Raw genomic sequence first — 20,225 nt, 5'->3', positions numbered from 1 at the left:
TTGAATTTAACTCTGTTGTGAATGGGGAGCCAGTTAAGGGACTCACAGAGAGGTGCAGCAGAAACAGAGCGTCGAGAGAGGTGGATTAGTCTGGCAGATGCATTAAGGATGGATTGGAGGGGAGAGAGGTGGGAGAGAGGGAGGCCAGTTAGTAAGTTGTTACAGTAGTCAAGTCGGGAAATTACCAGGGAGTGGATTAGCTGTTTAGTAGTTAAAGCACTTAGAAATGGACACATTTTGGAGAAATTGCGTAGGTGGTTGTGGCAGGATGAAGAGAGCAATTGGATGTGGAAAATGAAGGACAGATTTGAGTCAAGAGTGACTCCAAGGCAGCGGACTTGGGGTGATGGGGAGATAGTGGTGCCGCCAACAGTGATGGAAAAATTAGAAACTGGAGTAGAATTAGAGGGGGGAATTAGAAGTAGTTCGGTCTTGGACATGTTTATACTTAGGTGGTGAGAGGCCATCCAGGAGGAAATGCCAGATAAGCAGTCGCTGATGTGAGAATTGACAGAAGGAGAGAGTGAAGGGGTGGAAAGGTAGATCTGGGTATCATCAGCATAGAGGTGATAGCTGAAGCCATAGCTGTTGATAAGTTTACCCAGAGAAGAAGTGTAAATAGAGAAGAGTAGAGGACCCAGGACAGAGCCTTGAGGTACTCCAACAGACAGAGGCAAAAGAGAGGAGGAGTCACCAGCAGAAGAGACGGAGAAGGATCTGTTAGAGATATAAGAGTGAATCCAGGAGAGGGCAGTGTCACAGACCCCAAGAGAGCTGAGAGTCTGTAGGAGAAGGGGATGGTCAACAGTGTCGAAGGCAGCAGAGAGGTCCAGTAAGATGAGTATAGAGTAGTAGCCTTTGTTTTTAGCAGAAAGGAGATCGTTAGTAACCTTGTTGAGGGCAGTCTCAGTTGAGTGTTGGGGACGGAAGCCAGATTGCAGGGGGTCAAGCAATGAGTTGGAGGACAGGAATTGGATTAGGCGATTGAAAACTAGTTTTTCAAGTAATTTTGAAGCTAGCGGGAGCAGTGATATGGGGCGGTAGTTTGCAGGGGAGTTAGGGTCAAGGGAGGGTTTTTTGAGGATGGGGGTGACCTTTGCATGTTTGAAGGAGGCAGGGAATGAGCTGGTAGAAAGGGATAGGTTGAATATGTGAGTAAGAGCCGGAGTGAGGGTGGGAGACAGAGGGGGAATTAGATGTGAAGGAATAGGGTCAAGTGGGCAGGTAGTGAGGTGAGAGGAAGACAAAAGGGAAGCCACTTCACTCTCAGTGGTTGGGAGGAGGGTGCAGAGAGTGGCAGAGGGGGTGACTGGGAGTGAAGTTGGGAGATTGCAGGTTTGTGTTGGGATGTTTCTTCGGATGGCAACTGTTTTATTGAAAAAATAGTCAGCAAGGTGTATGTAATTGGTAGAGTAGCTAACATCTATCCAAATCAGTCTTCTGCTTAAAGAGAGAGTAAAGTCCAAATTAAACTTTCATGATTCAAGTAGGGCATGTCATTTTAAACAACTTTTCATTTTACTTTTATCATCAACTTTGCTTTGTTCTTTTGGTATTCTTTGTTTAAAGCTAAACCTAGGTAGGCTCATATGCTAATTGCTATGCCCTTGAAGGTCGCCTCTTATCTATGTGCATTTTGACAGTTTTTCAAAGCTAGAGGGAGTTAGTTCATGTGTGTCATATTAGATAACATTGTGCTCACTCCCTTGGAGTTATGCATGAGTAATCACTGATTTGCTTAAATGCATGTCTGTCAAAAGAACTGAGAAAAGGGGGCAGTCTGCAAAAGCTTAGATACAAGGTAATCACAGAGGTAAAACGTGTATTAATATAACAGTGTTAGTTATGCAAAACTGGGGAATGGGTAATACATGTATTATCTATCTTTTTAAACAATAACATTTTTGGTGTTGACTGTCCCTTTAACCAAATGTTTTTTTTTTAAAGGGACAGTAGAGTCAAAATGAAACATTCATGATTCAAATAGAGCCTTCAATTTTCAATTTCACTTTTATTATACTATGTATCATTTGTTGAAGAGTAAACCTATGTAGGTTGATAGAATCACGCACGTGTCTTTAGCACTGTTTTTGTGACAATTTTATTTGTGCACCCACTTTCAAACAATGGGGATGGGGGAAGTAGTTGAATGTGGATTCACAGGGCATATGTGCATGTAGAACACTGCACCTCAAATTAAATAAACTACTGTCTATCAATTACATAAACCTCAATAATAAAGCAAGATGCCTCTCAGACTTTCTGTAATAATCTAGCTAAACGAATGATGTAAAATGTGCACTAACACTGTATCTCCATGTATAGTAAGAGCTATCTCCAAATTAGTGATAGGATTTACTAGAAGCATTTTTTTTTAATACAAATGTCATATATATACACACACAAAGTTTGGTCTAGCACACCTCACAAAGAGTTTAAAGGGACAGTCAAGTATAAATTAAACTTTCATTATTCAGATAGGACCTTTAATTTTAATTGACTTTCCAATTTACTTTTATCATCAAATTTGCTTTTTTCTCTTGGTATTCTTAGTTTAAACTAAACATAGGTAGGCTCATATGCTAATTTCTAAGCCTTTGAGGGCTGCCTCTTATCACATGCTTTTTAAATCTCTTTTCAACACAAAGAGACAGAAAGTACACGTGGGCTATATAGATAACACTGTGTTCAGGCACAGAAAGTTATTTAATATCTAGCGCAATACAATGCTAAATTTAAGACAATAGATAGTAAACAGTCACAGTCATGTGATCAGGGGGCTGGAAGAAGGTTCCTAGATACAAGGTAATCACAAAGGTAAAAAGTACATTAATATAACTGTGTTGGTGATGCAAAACTGGGGAATGAGTAATAAAGGGATTATCTATCTTTTAAAACAATAACAATTCTATGGTTGACTGTCCCTTTAAATACATGTTTGGGAGTGCAGTCAATGAGACCAAATAATTACACAAAACAGATAGTACTGGCACACATCCACTTGCAAATAAACAACACATTTTAAATGCTGCAACAAATTGCCTGAAAACACCTATGCTTTCATATTAAAATTAGGAACTTAGTCACAAAATATGGCCCTATTCTGCTTAGCCACTCACCAACTTATATATCAATCATACACATCATATCATATACATCAGATAAAATGTGCATCATAATATCATCAATTAAGCACTGCATTGCAAAAGAAATGTTTAAAACATTATTAGTCCAATCTACAAGGTTTTGCAACTCTACATCAGTTCAGGTATACAATCTTTCGAAGCCTGATGGAATCCATGTTTCTGGTCTCCTATGCTGAGATCAATAAGGGATAAGTGTAAATCATCATTTGATCTGAGTTAACCAATCACTGTGTAGAATGTTGCAAGATCAAGTAAATTTACACATACTAAAGTATAATGGAGGCAATCCAGCCTTTTTGAGGGTATCTGGAACAATCATATATTCAGAGGTATTTTACAACAAAAGCAGGTAAAACAGATAATTACATTATTCTTTTATTTTTTTGATTAAAGGAACATTAAACCCCCAAAAAATATTTTAGGATTCAGATAGAGAATGCCATTTTAAACAACATTCCAATTTACTTCTATTACCTAATTTGCTGCAATATTGAGATATCCTTTGTTAAAGAAATATCAATGCACATTGGTGAGCCAATCACATGAGTCATCTATGTGCAGCCACCTATCAGAAGCTACAGAGCCTATCTAGATATGCTTTTCAGGAAAGAATATCAAGAAAAAGAAGCAAATTAGATAATAGAAGTAAATTAGAAAGTTGTTTAAAATGGTATTCACTATCTGAACCATGAAAGAAAAAAAATGGGTTTAATGTCCCTTTATGCTATTTTTTTGGTGACATTAACAGTTGTGTTTAATGTCTCTATACGTATGAGAAGTCAATTAAGTAAAATAAATATTTCCATCATGCATAATATTCTATAGATCCCATAAACTAAGAGTGTGGCAAATCTGAAACATAAATTCCATTTAATAACAATGGCGCTGTAGAGGTTTCTTTCACTAGAGACATTTCTAGTAATAATAATCCTATAATCTGGCAGGAAGCAGATTAGGAGGTAGAAATATCACCTTTGATGTGTTACTATCAGCAATAATTGTCATATGTCCTAACCAAGGTGGAATCATGCTGCTTCCCACTTAAATAAACACAAAATAATAATAATCAAATTGTTTATTTATTTTTTCATTTCAATTTCAGCTTGAAGAAAGTGAAGCAAGATTTGCAGAAGCTCAGAAGGTCCAGAAATCCCTTAGTATGGAACTGGAGAGTTTTCATATGGAGCTTGACAACATTACCAGGAATAAGAATATGGTAACAGATATTTTGCTTGTTACATATCCATGAATAAGCAAGAAGTATATAAAAAGCAAGTCTTTTATTGGTTGCCTGAAATATAATACATTTAACTGTGATTAAAAATGTTTTCATTTTTTTTTTATTAATTTATATATTTTTTAAAATGGATGTTCTTGCAGTGAATAAACCTACTTGTTTGTTTTCATGTTTGTTGAGGTTTGTAGCTGCTTACCAACTCAACAATGGAACATATTATTCAGTGTTATTATTCAGTATTCACTGTGCACAAACATGCATTTAATTTAATTCATATTTAAACTGATTATACATAATTAGGACAAGATTACAAGCGGAGAACTTGTATTTAAAGTTGGATGTAAAAAATAAATAAATATTGTGGCCTCACTTGCCCAATCTCATTGTACCTAATGCTCCCTATAATAACTAGTGTAAAAAGGGGAACTCACGATTGTATTACCAGTCTATGGTTAACAGTGGTACACGAGCGATAATAACATTAACCGTGGAAATATTAACCAAATTGAATAGCTCTGGTGAAGTCGTATTGGTATTTGTATAACGTGAAACTTGTAGGTTTCTGGTTACTTCACAATATGAATCACGGTTTACTTTTAGCTCTGGTAACTTGTGTTCAAGTGAGAAAATTTTACTTTCAACTTGTAATATGAGTGCACAGATGCTAATGATATATACTTGTGTGGATTTTACTTGATCTCAATTTACGCTAGAAATCTCATGCAAAACCATTAATTGTTAACATATGGCTAGATTATGAATTTTGTGGTAAGAGGGGTGCGGTGTTAACTTGCACGTTATTGTCACCGCTCACTTACCTACAGCGCTGGTATTACATATTTTCATAAACCCTGCGTTAACAGGCAAGAAGTGAGCGTAGAGCAAAATTGTGCTCCATACCACACTCCAATACCAGTGCTGCTTAAGGCAGCAGTGAGCTGGTTTTACGCGCTCGTGCACAATTTCCACATACACATTAATTGGGATAGCTGGCTGAAAAAAAGCCTAACACCTTCAATAAAGCAGCGTAAAGCTCCGTAACGCAGCCCCATTGATTCCTATGGGGAAACTAAAGTTATGTTTACACCTAACACCCTAACATAAACCCTAAAAACCCCTAATCTGCCACCCCCGACATCGCCGACACCTACATTATACTTGTTAACCCCTAATCTGCCGCCCCCGACATCGCCAACACTACATTATATTTATTAACCCCTAATCTGTCGCTCCGGACATCGCCGCCACTATAATAAAAATATTAACCCCTAAACCACTGCATTCCCGCCTCGCAAACAATAGTTAAATATTATTAACCCCTAATCTGCCACCCCTAACATCGCCACCACCTACCTACATTTATCAACCCCTAATCTGCTGCCCCCAATGTCGCACAAGAATACATTTATTAACCCCTAAACCTAAGTCTAACCCTAACCCTAACACCCCCTAACTTAAATATAATTAAAATAAATCTAAATAAAACTTACTATCATTACCTAAATAATTCCTATTTAAAACTAAATACTTACCTATAAAATAAACACTAAGCTAGCTACAATATAACTAATAGTTACATTGTATCTAGCTTAGGGTTTATTTTTATTAAAGCTCAATCCTATTGGCTGATTGCATCAGCCAATAGGATTTTTTCTCCTTTAATTCCGATTGGCTAATTCTATCAGCCAATCAGAATTCAAGGGAAGCCATCTTGGATGACATTTAAAGGAACCTTTATTTATCGTTAGCCATGGAAAGAAGAGGATGCTCCACGCCAGATGTCTTGAAGATGGAGACGCTCCGCGTCAGAAGGATGAAGATAGAAGATGCCGTCTGGATGAACCACTTCTCCCGGCTTCGTTGAGGACGTCTTGCCGCTTGGATGAAGACTTCTCCCGGCTTCGTTGAGGATGGATGTCCGGTCTTCAAAACTGTACGTGGATCTTCAGGGGTTAGTATTAGGTTTTTTAAGGGTTTATTGGATGGGTTTTAGGTTAGGGTTTGGGCACTGAAAAAGAACTAAATGCCCTTTTAAGGACAATACCCATCTAAATGCCCTTTTCAGGGCAATGGGGAGCTTAGGTTTTTTTAGTTAGGATTTTATTTGGGGGGTTTGTTGTATGGGTGGTGGGTTTTACTATTGGGGGATGTTTGTATTTTTTTTTTACAGGTAAAAGAGCTGATTTCTTTGGGGCAATGCCCTTCAAAAGGCCCTTTTAAGGGCTATTGGTAGTTTAGTTTAGGCTAGGATTTTTTTTTTATTTTGGTGGGGGTATTTTTGTACCACTCACTTTTTGGCCTCCCAGAAAAAGCTTGTAATACCGGTGCTATGGAAGTCCCATTGAAAAAAAGACTTTACGCAAATTGCGTAAGTTAATTTGCGTTAAGGCCAAAAAAGTGTGCGGTGCCCCTAAACCTGCAAGACTCGTAATAGCAGCGGTAATGAAAAAGCAGTGTTATGAGCCTTAACGCTGCTTTTTCACTCATACCGCAAAACTCGTAATCTAGCCGATAATTAATTGTTCCTTTCTAAACACAATAAAAAAAAATGCCTTATTATCCCATAAATACTAAAAAATATATTATTTAGTAATTATTTTCCCTGAGTTTATCTTTAAAACTTTTCATGATTTTGTAATATAAAATATCTAATATAAAAGTTAATTAAACTATTCTTGATTTTCTTTTGATTTTTAGTTTTATTGACCTGGTATGCTATTAGGATCAACTTGTTCCATTGCACCTCTAGTACTAATATAAGTGGAGAATTTAATGATTTTAATATCTAACATAAAACAGGAACATTGCTTTAAAACAAGATATGTTCGTTTTATTCGCCTCTTCAGGGTTTGGATGTTTCAGAGCAAGTAAATAAGCAGAGCTTTTTTGTTTGGCTTGTCTTTCACTTTAACCTATATACATTCTGATACACTGTGCTCAGACAAACAGAATGTAAGTGTATTTTTAAGGCTGTTTGACCTTCAGGCAAATACTGTCTCTACAGCAGTAATAAGCAACTAACATGATTCAAAAGGCTACATATGTGAAACTGGTATATCAAATATTAGTGAATTTTTCTGCAAAATATATTTTTTTGCTTATAAAAATTAATTTAAACCTGTTTAAATTTAAACTAGCAGAAAAAGTATGTTTGTGTACAGTGGATCCCGCAATATACAAGCTCATTAGATGATGTAAAGCTACAGTTACGCTGGCGGACAGAGATAAACTTCCAGAAGCAACATGAAAGTGTAATACATTTTAAAATGCTTTTTTTAGATGCAAGAAATACCCCATAAAATATTTTATTCAGAATAAATGTTTAATAATAATAATAATAATAAATTATGCTGATTTTGGAAATACATTTTTTATGATTTTCTACACTTGTTTCATTATCTGCCAGAGAGCAATTATGTTACACTACACAAGCCTGTATACAGTCTACCATAGAAATGCAAAACCTAAGTACAAATTTGAGATTAATTCAAGGGCACAAAACCCAGCATTTTGCTTACATAATTAAGACAGAACAGACAGAATTTTAAACAACTTTCCATTTTTCTTCTATTATCAAATGTGCTTCATTCTCTTGGTATCCTTTATTGAAAGAGCAGCAATGCACTACTGAGAGCTAGCTGAACACGTTGTCTGAGTCAATGGCAAAAGACATATATCTGCAGCCATCAATCCAGCAACTAGCTCCCAGTATACTTAGTAGGGATGGGTGAATGTGTTTATATTCGAATTCGAATGTTAGAACGAATGTTATTGTAGAAATTTGATTTACATAATAGAATGTTAATAAGAACGAATATTCTTAAAAATTCGATTTTCGAATGTTATTTACAGTTTTCGAATGTCACATTCGAATTCGAATGTCACATTCGAATTCAAATATTAAATTTATAAAACACAATTGTAGACTAGAAACACTATTTCAAATTTGAATGTCACATTCAAATCGAATCTCACATTCAAATTCAATATCACATTCGAATTTGAATATTACATTTAAAACACAGTATTAGACTAGAAATAATATTTCAAATTCGAATGTGACATTCGAATTCGAATGTAGCATTCAAATTCGAATAATACATTTATTAAACACAGTTGTAGACTAGTAATACTATTTCAAATTTGAATGTCACATTCAAATTCGAATATTACATTTTGAAATTGAATGAATACATAGCTAAACATTCTATTATTCGAACGAATATTTTCGAATTTATTCAAAAATTAGAAAACGAAAATTCGAAAATAGAATGTTAGAATGTTATATAAACATTTGAAATTCGATTTGAACGAACGAATGTGTAAAAATTTGTTTTAAATTTTGTATTTTTAAAAACATTCGCCCATCCCTAATACTTAGGTAGGCTCAGTAGCTGTCCATTGCTGCTACTGAGCCTACCTCAGTATGCTTTTCATCATAGGATACCAAGAAAACCAAGAAAACAAAGCAAATTAGATAATAGAAGTAAACTGCAAAGTTATTTGAAATTGTATGTTCTGTCTGAATCATGCAAGACCTTTTTGAGAATCATGTCTCTTTAAATCAATATGCTATTTTAATTCTCTTTATTACACATGCATAACATTATAGGCTTTTAGATATATTTACAAGTTTTGTTCTTTTTCTAGGTTGATGAGCAATTGTTCCAATTGCAGCACGAGAAGACCGATCTCTTGAAAAGGATTGATGAGGACCAAGAAGATCTAAATGAACTAATGAAGAAACACAAAGCCCTTATTGCCCAGGTTAGAAAATGTATTTCAGAAAAAAAGAGTTACTGGGAGAAATAAATGATAACATAATTTATGTAAGAACTTACCTGATAAATTAATTTCTATCATGATGGCAAGAGTCCATGAGCTAGTGATGTATGGGATATACATTCCTACCAGGAGGGGACAAAGTTTCCCAAAACTCAAAATGCCTATAAATACATCTCCCACCACACTCACACTTTAGTTTAACGTATAGCCAAGTAGTGAGGTGTAAAAAATGAGTAAAAAAGCATGCAAAAAAGAGGAAGTTGAAAATAATTTTGTGCTTTTATACCAAAACAGGGTGGACCTCATTGACTCTTGCCATTATGAAAGAAATTAGTTTATCAGGTAAATTCTTACATAAATTATGTTTTCTTTCATGTAAATGGCAAGAGTCCATGAGATAGTGACGTATGGGATAAAATACCCAAGATGTGGAAGTCCACAGAAGAGTCACTAGAGAGGGAGGGATACAATAAAAACAGCTAGTTCCGCTGAGAAATTAAATAAAAAATATAAGTTCTTCTTATAAACAGAAGAATCAAACTGAGACAGCTGCCTGAAGAACTTTTCTAGCAAAGACTGCTTCAGAAGAAGCAAATACATCGAAATGTTAAGATTTAGTAAATATATGCAAATAAGACCAAGTTGCTGCTTTGCAAATCTGATCAACTGAAGCTTCCTTCTTATAAGCCAAAGAAGTGGCAAGTGCAACTGATCTAGTTGAATGAGCCGTAATTCTCTGAGGCGGAGACTGCCCCGCCACCAAGTAAGCCTTGTGAATCAAAAGCTTTAACCAAGATGCCAAAGAAATAGCAGAGGCTTTCTGACCTTTCCTAGAACCAGAAAAGACAACGAATAGACTAGAAGTCTTCCTGAGTGTAACGATTTTTCAAGAGAATTCTTAGGATTTGGACACAAGGAAGGAACAACAATTTCCTTACTAATGTTGTTAGAATTCACAACCTTAGGAAGAAATTTAATCAAAGTCCGCAAAACAGCTTTATCCTGATGGAAAATCAGAAAAGGAGACTCACAAGAGAGAGCAGACAATTCAGAAACTCTTCTAGCAGAAGAGATAGCCAAAAGGAACAATACTTTCCAAGAAAGTAGTTTAATATGCAAAGAATGCATAGGCTCAAAAGGAGGAGCCTGCAAAACCTTTAAAACCAAATTAAGACTCAATGGAGGAGAAATAGACTTAATAACAGGCTTGATACGGACCAAAGACTGAACAAAATAGTGAATATCAGGAAGTTTAGCAATCTTTCTATGAAATAAAACAGAAAGAGCAGAGATTTGTCCCTTCAAAGTACTTGCAGACAAACCTTTAACCGTCCTGAAGAAACTGTATAATTCTAGGAATTCTAAAATAATGCCAAGAGAATTTATGAGAACACCATGAAATATAGGTTTTCCAAACCCGATAATAAATCTTCCTTGAAACAGACTTACGAGCCTGCAACATAGTATAAATCACTAAGTCAGAGAAACCTCTATGACTAAGCACTAACCGTTCAATTTCCATACCTTCAATTTTAGTGATTTGAGATCCTGATGGAAAAACTGCCCTTGAGACAGAAGGTCTGGCCTTAAAGGAAGTGACCAAGGTTGGAAACTGGACATCCGCACAATATCTGCATACCAAAACCTGTAAGGCCATGCTGGTGCTATCAGAAACACATGCAATTGTTCCATTATGATCTTAGAGATCACCCTTGGAAGAAGAACTAGACGCGCAAAAATATAAGCAAGTTGGTAAGACCAAGGAACTGCTAACGCATCCACCATCTCCGCCTGAGGATCCCTGGACCTCGAAAGGTATCTGGGAAGTTTCTTGTTTAGATGGGAAGCCATCAGATCTATTTCTGGAAGACCCAACATCTGTACAATCTGAAAAAACACATCTGGATGGAGAGACCACTCCCCCAGATGTAAAGTCTGATGGCTGAGATAATCCACTTCACAATTGTCTACACCTGGGATATAAATTGCATAAATTAGACAGGAGTTGGATTCCGCCCAAGAAAGTATCCATGATACTTCTTTCATTGCTAAAGGACTGTGAGTCCCTCCCTGATGATTGACATATGCCACAGTTGTGATATTATCTGTCTGAAAGCAAATGAAAAGTTCTCTCTTTAATAGAGGCCAAGCCTGAAAAGCTCAGAAAATAGCATGGAGTTCTAAAATATTGATTGGTAACCTCGCCTCTAGAGGATTCCAAACCCCTTGTGCTGTCAGAGACCCCCAGACAGCTCCCCAACCTGAAAGACTTGCATCTGTCGAGACTACAGCCCAGGAAGGACAAGCAAAAGAGGTCCCTTGCACAATACGATGATCGTCTAACCACTAAGTCAGAGAGAGTTGAATGCTAGGATTTAAGAATATCAATTGTGGTATCTGAGTATAATCCCTGCACCACTGATTCAACATGCAAAGCTTCAGAGGTCTCATATGAAAACGAGCAAAGGGGATCGCGTCCGATGCTGAGACCTAAAACTTTCATGCACATAGCCACTGAAGGGAATAATCGAGACTGAAGGTGTCGACAGGCTGAAACCAATTTTATTCGTCTCTTGAAACCTAAAAAGGTGACCCTTGTCTGAGGAATTAAGAAACTCTTTGGTAAATTGATCCTCCAACCATGTCTTTGAAGAAACAACACAAGCTGATTCGTGTGAGATTCTGTTAAATGAAAAGATTGAGCCAGTACCAAGATATCTTCCAAATAAGGAAGCACCACTATACCCTGCTCTCTGATTACAGATAGAAGGGCACCTTCTAGCGACAAATTGGTAATGCTTGTCTAGAAAAGAGAATCTCAGAAACCGATAGTGATCTGGATGAATCAGAATGTGAAGATAAGCATCCTGTAAGTCTATTGTGGACATGTAATGACCTTGCTGAACAAAAGGTAGAATAGTCCTTATAGTCACCATCTTGAAAGTTGGGACCCTTACAAAATGATTCAAAAACTTTAGATCCAAACTAGTCTGAATGAAATTTCTTTCTTTGTGACAATGAATAGATTTGAATTAAAACCCAGACCCTGTTCCTGAAGCGGAACTGGTATAATTACCCCTGAAAGCTCTAGATCTGAAACACACTTCAGAAAAGCCTGAGCTTTCACAGGATTTGTTGGAACGTGAGAGCGAGAATCTTCTCACAGGAGGTCTTACTCTGAAACCTATTCGATACCCTTGAGAGACGATGCTCTGAATCTACTGATTTTGAACAGAATCTGCCCAAATGTCTTGAAATAATTTCAATCTGCCCCCCACCAGCTGAACTGGATTGAGGGCCACACCTTCATGCAGACTTTGGAGCTGGCTTTGGTTTCATAAAAGGCTTGGATTTATTCCAACTTAAAGACGGCTTCCTATTGGAACCAGAGTCTTTAGGGGAAGGAGTGGTTTTCTGTTCTCTATTCTGACGAAAGGAACGAAAATAATTAGAAGCTTTAGATTTACCCTTAGATATTTTATCTTAAGGCAAAAAAAAAACTCCCTTCCCCCAGTGATAGTGGAAATAATAGAATCCAACTGAGAACCAAATAAATTATTACCCTGGAAAGCTAGAGATAATAATCTAGATTTAGATACCATGTCAGCATTCCAAGATTTAAGCCATAAGGCTCTTCTATCTAAATTAGCTAAAAACATAAAAAAATAGCATCACAGATAAAATGATTGGTATGTTGAAGCCAACGAATAATGCTAGACAAATCAGTATCTGCTTCCTGATGTGCTAGGCTATCCAACCAAAAAGTTGATGCAGCTGCAACATCAGCCATAGAAATGGCAGGCCTGAGAATATAGCCAGAATGCAAATAAGCTTTCCTTAGATAAGATTCAATCTTCCTATCAAAAGGATCTTTAAAAGAAGTACTATCTTCCATAGGACTTAGGGACTTTTTCCCAAAACTCCAATTTAGTCACTGGTAAAGGATATCATTTCTTAAACCTAGAAGAAGGATTAAAAGAAGCACCAGGTTTAGAGACCATTTCTTAGCAATCACATCAGAAACAGCATCTGGAACAGGAAAAACCTCAGGAGTAATCACTGGAGGTTTAAAAACAGAATTTAAATGATTACTGGATTTGTTATCAAGAGGATCAGACTCCTCAATATCCAACGTAACCAATACTTCTTTCAATAAAGAACAAATATATTCAATCTTAAAAAGATAAGAAGATTTATCAATTTCAATGTCTGAAGTATGTATTTCAGTATGTTGTTGGTCTCTAAAAATTTCAACAGACTTGAGGAGTTTTAAAAGACCTTTTACGTTTATTAGCCTTCTGTATTGCATCAGCAATATAATTTTTCATATCAATAGGGATATCATGTACATTAGATGTTGAGGGAACAACAGGCTCTGTACTAGTACTAATAGAAACATTATTAGCATGCAAAAACTTATCATGACAACTGTTACATAATATAGCCGTAGATATAGGCCTCTAGTTATCAAGCCGTCAACCTCAAATACGCTGGAATTCCGCAGCGTATTGTGGCGAGGCTGATTAACCTAAGTATCCAAGCCCTGCTGCCCTGCAAAAGTAGAATATAATGACGTAAGCTTCGATCCGCCGGACTCAGTCCGACACAGATCGATTTTTACGTCACTCCAGATGTTCGGAACGCAAGTTCGGCACAATCTGACTACTTTTGGGAGTTATCAAATGACTACCAGGTACGCTCGGCACTTTTCCGGCCCAGCGTACCTGGTTTTCAATCCACCGCCCTGGAGGCGGCGAATCCCATAGGAATCAATGGGAGTCTGACCATAGCGAAAGTTCATGTTCGCTGCTGCCCGACATCCCATTGATTCCTATGGGAGCTGTCTACACCTAACACCCTAACATGTACCCCGAGTCTAAACACCACTAATCTGCCCCCCTACACCGCCGCCACCTATATTAAACATGGTAACCCCTAAACCACCACTCCCAGAGCCCACCATTACGCTAATAAACTGATTAACCCCTAAACCGCTGCTCCCGGACCCCGCCGCCACCTACATAATACCTATTAACCCCTATCCTGCCCCCCCTATACCACCGCCACCTATAATAAATTTATTAACCCCTATCCTGCCGATCCTGTACCCCGCCGCAACTAAATAAATTGTTTAACCCCTAAACCGCCGCTCCCGGACCCTGCCGCCACCTATATTAACCTTATTAACCCCTATCCTGCCCCCCCTATACCGCTGCCATCTATATTAAAATAATTAACCCCTAAACCTAAGTCTAACCCTAACCCTAACACCCCGCTAACTTAAATATTATTTTAATAAATCTAAATAAAATTACTATTATTAACTAAATTAATCCTATTTAATACTAAATACTTACCTATAAAATAAACCCTAAGATAGCTACAATATTACTAATAATTATATTGTAGCTATTTTAGGATTTATTTTAATTTTACAGGCAAATTTCAATTTATTTTAACTAAGCACAATAGCTATTAAATAGTTATTAACTATTTAATAGCTACCTAGTTAAAATAAAGACAAATTTACCTGTAAAATAAAAACTAACCTAAGTTACAATTACACCTAACACTACACTATCATTAAATAAATTATTCCTATTTAAAACTAAATACTTACCTGTAAAATAAACCCTAAGATAGTAATAAACCCTATTTTAGGATTTATATTTATTTTACAGGTAACTTTGTATTTATTTTAACTAGGTAGAATAGTTATTAAATAGTTATTAACTATTTAATAACTACCTAGCTAAAAGAAATACAAAATTACCTGTAAAATAAATCCTAACCTAAGTTACAATTAAACCTAACACTACACTATCATTAAATAAATTAAATTAATTAACTACAAATACCTACAATTACATACAATTAAATAAACTAACTAAAGTACAAAAAATAAAAAAAACTAAGTTACAAAAAATAAAAAAATATTACAAGATTTTTAAGCTAATTACACCTAATCTAAGCCCCCTAATAAAATAACAATTGTAGGTATTTGTAGTTAATTAATTCAATTTATTTAATGATAGTGTAGTGTTAGGTTTAATTGTAACTTAGGTTAGGATTTATTTTACAGGTAATTTTGTATTTCTTTTAGCTAGGTAGTTATTATATAGTTAATAACTATTTAATAACTATTCTACCTAGTTAAAATAAATACAAAGTTGCCTGTAAAATAAATATAAATCCTAAAATAGCTACAATGTAATTATTAATTACATTGTAGCTATCTTAGGGTTTATTTTACAGGTAAGTATTTAGTTTTAAATAGGGATAATTTAGCTAATGATAGTGTAGTGTTAGGTGTAATTGTAACTTAGGTTAGTTTTTATTTTACAGGTAAATTTGTCTTTATTTTAACTAGGCAGCTATTAAATAGTTAATAACTATTTAATAGCTATTGTGCCTAGTTAAAATAAATTGAAATTTGCCTGTAAAATAAAAATAAATCCTAAAATAGCTACAATATAATTATTAGTTATATTGTATAGGTAAGTATTTAGTTTTAAATAGGATTAATTTAGTTAATAAGAGTAATATTTATTTAGATTTATTTAATTAATATTTAAGTTAGGGGGGTGTTAGGGTTAGACTTAGGTTTAGGGGTTAATAATTTTATTATAGGTTGTGGCGGTATAGGGGGGGCAGGATAGGGGTTAATAAATTTATTATAGGTGGCGACGGTGTAGGGGGGCAGATTAGGGGTTAATACGTTTAATATAGGTGGCGGCCGGGTCCGGGAGCGGCAGTTTAGGGGTTAAACAATTTATTTAGTTGTGGCAGGGTACGGGATCGGCAACTACGCGCCAAACAACCTAACATAAACAAAGACACAGGAAATTACGAAACTTGCGCCACTGTAGACGAAAATTTCATGCCAAAAATGATGCAAAAAATAATAGCATTATTGGACCCCTGCGAGCCTAGTTTGCCCGCGAAAATAAGGAAAAGCAAGTCAAATTGGAAAAAAAGACTAAACCCCAGGTAAAAAATAACTTCCTAAAACATGATTCCCATACTGAAACTGTTAGACTGCAAAGGGAAATACACATAGACCTGACTTATGGCAAATATAAGTAAATACATCTATTTAAAACTTTATATTAAAACATAGCTGAGAGTGTCTTAAATAAAGATACATACTTACCGAAAGACACCAATCCACATATATCAGACAGCCAAACCAGAACTGAAAGCTATCAGCAGAGGTAATTGTATAAGAGTATATCATCGATCTGAAAAGGGAGGTAGGAGATAGAAACATAGAAACATAGATATTGACGGCAGATAAGAGCCATAGGCCCAGCAAGTCTGCCCGACCTTACCTAACAGTATAAACTTATCTAGTTCGTAGGATAGCCCTATGCTTGTCCCATGCATTTTTAAAGTCCCCCACAGTGTTTGTTGCTACTACCTCTTGAGGAAGTTTATTCCATAAATCAATCACTCTTTCTGTAAAGAAGTGCTTCCTCAAATTACTCCTGAATCTACTACCCTTTAGCTTGAGCTCATGACCCCTTGTTCTTGAATTTTCCATTTTATGTAAAATACCCACAGCCTCAGTTTTACTAAACCCTTTAATGTACTTGAAAGTTGCTATCATATCACCTCTTTCCCTTCTCTCCTCTAAGCTATACATATTTAGGTCATTGAGCCTATCCTGGTAAGTTTTATTTTTTAGACCATGTACCATTTTGGTAGCCCTCCTTTGCACAGATTCAAGTTTGTTAATATCCTTCTGAAGATATGGCCTCCAGAACTGCACACAATACTCAAGATGAGGCCTAACTAATGATCTATAAAGTGGCATAAGAACCTTACTATTTCTGCTGCAAATACCTCTACCAATACATCCAAGCATTCTGCTAGCCTTACTCGCTGCATTACTACATTGTTTACTAAGTTTTAAATCATCTGAAATAATAATTCCCAAGTCCTGTTCCTCGTCTGTAACAGTCAGTAAAGTGTCATTGAGTCTGTAATTAACATTTGGATTTTTCTTCCCTAAATGCATTATTTTACACTTTGCTGTGTTAAACTTTAGATCCCAGTCGTTTGTCCAATCCTCCAATTGTTGTATATCACTTCTCATTTTGTCTACCCCCCCTGGAACATCCACTCTGTTGCAAATTTTTGTATCATCTGCAAAGAGACATACTTTCCCCTGTAGCCCTTTGCTGATATCGCAGATAAATATGTTAAACAAAACAGGCCCCAGAACTGACCCCTGAGGAACACCACTAGTAACAGCCCCCTCTGCTGAATGAACTCCATTTACTAAGACACTTTGTTTTCTGTCCTTAAGCCAGCATTCCACCCAGTTCACAATTTTTGAATCTAGACCAAGGAGATATAGTTTGTGAATAAGTTTATTGTGTGGGACGGTGTCAAATGCTTTGCTGAAATCTAGATATGCTACATCAACTGCTCCTCCCTTGTCTAATACTTTTGTTACATAATCAAAGAAGTCAATTAGATTAGTCTGACATGATCTCCCTGAAGTAAAACCATGCTGATTTTGGTCCTCTAAATTGTTTGTCTTTATGTAAGTCATAATTCTTTCTTTTAAGAGGCTTTCCATTAATTTCCCTACTACTGAAGTTAAACTAACTGGCCTGTAGTTGCCAGATTCTTCCCTACTGCCCTTTTTATGAAGAGGTATTACATTTGCTATTCTCCAATCATCTGGGACAGCTCCTGTTAATAGTGACTGATTAAACAGATCAGTTAATGGGACAGTTAGCACTGATCGAAGTTCTTTTAAAACCCTTGGATGAATATTATCAGGACCCACTGCCTTTGTAACATTTATTTTTAATAATGCTAACAAAACCTCATCCTCTGTAAAAAGATTACTGTTAAGCTTGTTTCTATTTTGCGTAGCATCCCTTAATGTAGACATTGTATCTTCACAATCTTTAGTGAAAACAGAACAGAAGTAATCATTGAGACAGTCTGCAATCTGCTTATCTCCTTCTATTATTCTACCATCAACTGATTTCAATTTTACTATTCCTACCTTATTTTTTCTTATTTCACTGATATATCTAAAGAATGTTTTGTCCCCATGTTTTACTGACTGTGCTATCTTCTCTTCTGCATGAGCTTTAACCTTCCTAATTAACTGCTTAGTCTTTTTTTGTTGGAGTCTCCATATTTTCATATCATCATCGGCTTGTGTGTGTCTGTAATTTTTATAAGCTATCTTTTTTGTCTTTACAGCATGTGCTGTAAAGATGAATCCCTATGACCGATAACAGAGAACCCTTGAAAAGATTTCCCATGAATGAAACCATAAAAATCAACAGACGATACTCTATTTACATCCCTCTGACAAACACTGTACTCTGAGAGGAATTAGGCTTCAAAATGCTTAGAAGCACTTATCATAGAAGAAATCATAGAAATCAAGCACAAACTTACTTCACCACCTCCATAGGAGGCAAATTTGTAAAACTAAGGTGTGAGTGAGGTGGGAGGTGTATTTATAGGCATTTTGAGGTTTGGGAAACTTTGCCCCCTCCTGGTAGGAATGTATATCCCATATGTCACTAGCTCATGGACTCTTGCCAATTACATGAAAGAAAATGAATTATATTTTGGAGGAGGCCAAAACATCATTATGGGAGCACAATATCTCAGAGCAACCTATCAGTTGCCTCACAGTTTTTGGGCAGTCTTGCTTTGGTTCTCTGTCCCACTGTTTTTGCCCCATTTTGCTTTTTTAATTGAAGCCTCTACCCTCCCCAACCTTAGTCAGAAATCCCCAAAACCTAACTAACCAGAATATACAAACTCTACAAATATCAGTACTCCTAAACTTCTTGGCTCCAAATTGGGCCATCCAGCCCCAGCCACTGGAAGACACAGCACAGAAGGCTGCCCAGAATCTGCAGTCGGGACCCAGATTTTTTTATTTTCTAATCAGGACAGGTATGATTATAGTTGCACAATAATGTATATTCATATAGATAAGACCTTTTTACAGTAACAAGCTTTATGTTTTTATCTCCAATATAAGTAGAACTAAAATAATTTTTTTTCATGCAACAATAGCTCACATTTAGTCATTGTTGTAAATCACTTGCTTTGTGAAAATGTTATAATAGCTCACTTTTTTCAATACTGAATAAGCGACACATTTAAAAATATCTTCTTATCTGTGAATGTACATAGTGCTCTTTTCAGTGTGGCTTTTACAATGTTCCTGGTTTTGCATATTAATGTAACCTTTGGATAATAGTGTGGTACAGATCGTCCTTTGCAGTATTCTTTAGTAAAGATATTGTAAAGGAATATTATTACACATTCCTTTATAAAACAATGATACATAAGGGTTTTCAGGTAGGCCAAATGCAAAATAAGGTACACTCACCCTCACAGTTTACCTGAACACCGTCTGTGCCTAAAGTAATACTTAGAATTGTTAGTTGAGAAACTTTATATAATAACCTAAAATGTATTATCAGAGATATCCACGTTTAAAAGGACATGCTATTTATTTTTTTACTTTAGTAATCACTTACCTGTCAGAATACTTAAAGGGACATAAAACCCAAAAATGTTCTTTAATGATTCAGAAAGAGCACACCATTTTAAACAACTTTCGAATTTACTTCTATTATCTCATTTGCTTTGTTTTCTTGGTATCCATTGTTGAAAAGCATACTTAGACAGACTCAGGAGCTGGATGCTAGCTGCTGATTAGTGGCTGCACATATATGCCTCTTGATGTGTTAAAGGGACATGCCACCCACATTTTTTCTTTTATGATTTAGAAAGAGAATGCAATTTTACACATCGTTCTAATTTACTTATATTATCTAATTTGTTTTATTCTCTTGATATTTTTTGATGAAAAGCATATCTAGATATGCTCACTAGCTGCTGATTGGTTGCTGCACATAGAAGCATTGTGTGATTGGCTCACCATGTGCATTGCTTTTTCTTCAACTAAGGATATTTAAAAAATGAAGCAAAATAAATAATAGAAGTAAATTGTAATGTTGTTTAAATTTCTGTTCTCTATCTGAATCATGAAAGAAAGATTT

The 20,225-nt window shown here is 35.9% G+C and overlaps 1 protein-coding gene across 1 annotated transcript in view; it reads left to right on the top strand.

The window, feature by feature from the left end:
- MYO18B (myosin XVIIIB) overlaps positions 1 to 20,225 on the top strand; it is a 1,229,288-nt gene that overhangs the window by 919,213 nt on the left and 289,850 nt on the right. The window contains exons 36-37 of the mRNA XM_053702090.1: positions 4,249 to 4,362; positions 9,034 to 9,150. Coding sequence (XP_053558065.1) covers positions 4,249 to 4,362; positions 9,034 to 9,150 — 231 coding nt within the window. The remainder of the gene's footprint in view (positions 1 to 4,248; positions 4,363 to 9,033; positions 9,151 to 20,225) is intronic.

Source organism: Bombina bombina, chromosome 2 (genome assembly GCF_027579735.1).
Source record: "Bombina bombina isolate aBomBom1 chromosome 2, aBomBom1.pri, whole genome shotgun sequence".
Taxonomy (NCBI): domain Eukaryota; kingdom Metazoa; phylum Chordata; class Amphibia; order Anura; family Bombinatoridae; genus Bombina; species Bombina bombina.
The sequence above is the reverse complement of the archived record's forward strand: the minus strand, read 5'-3'. Positions and strand labels throughout refer to the sequence as shown.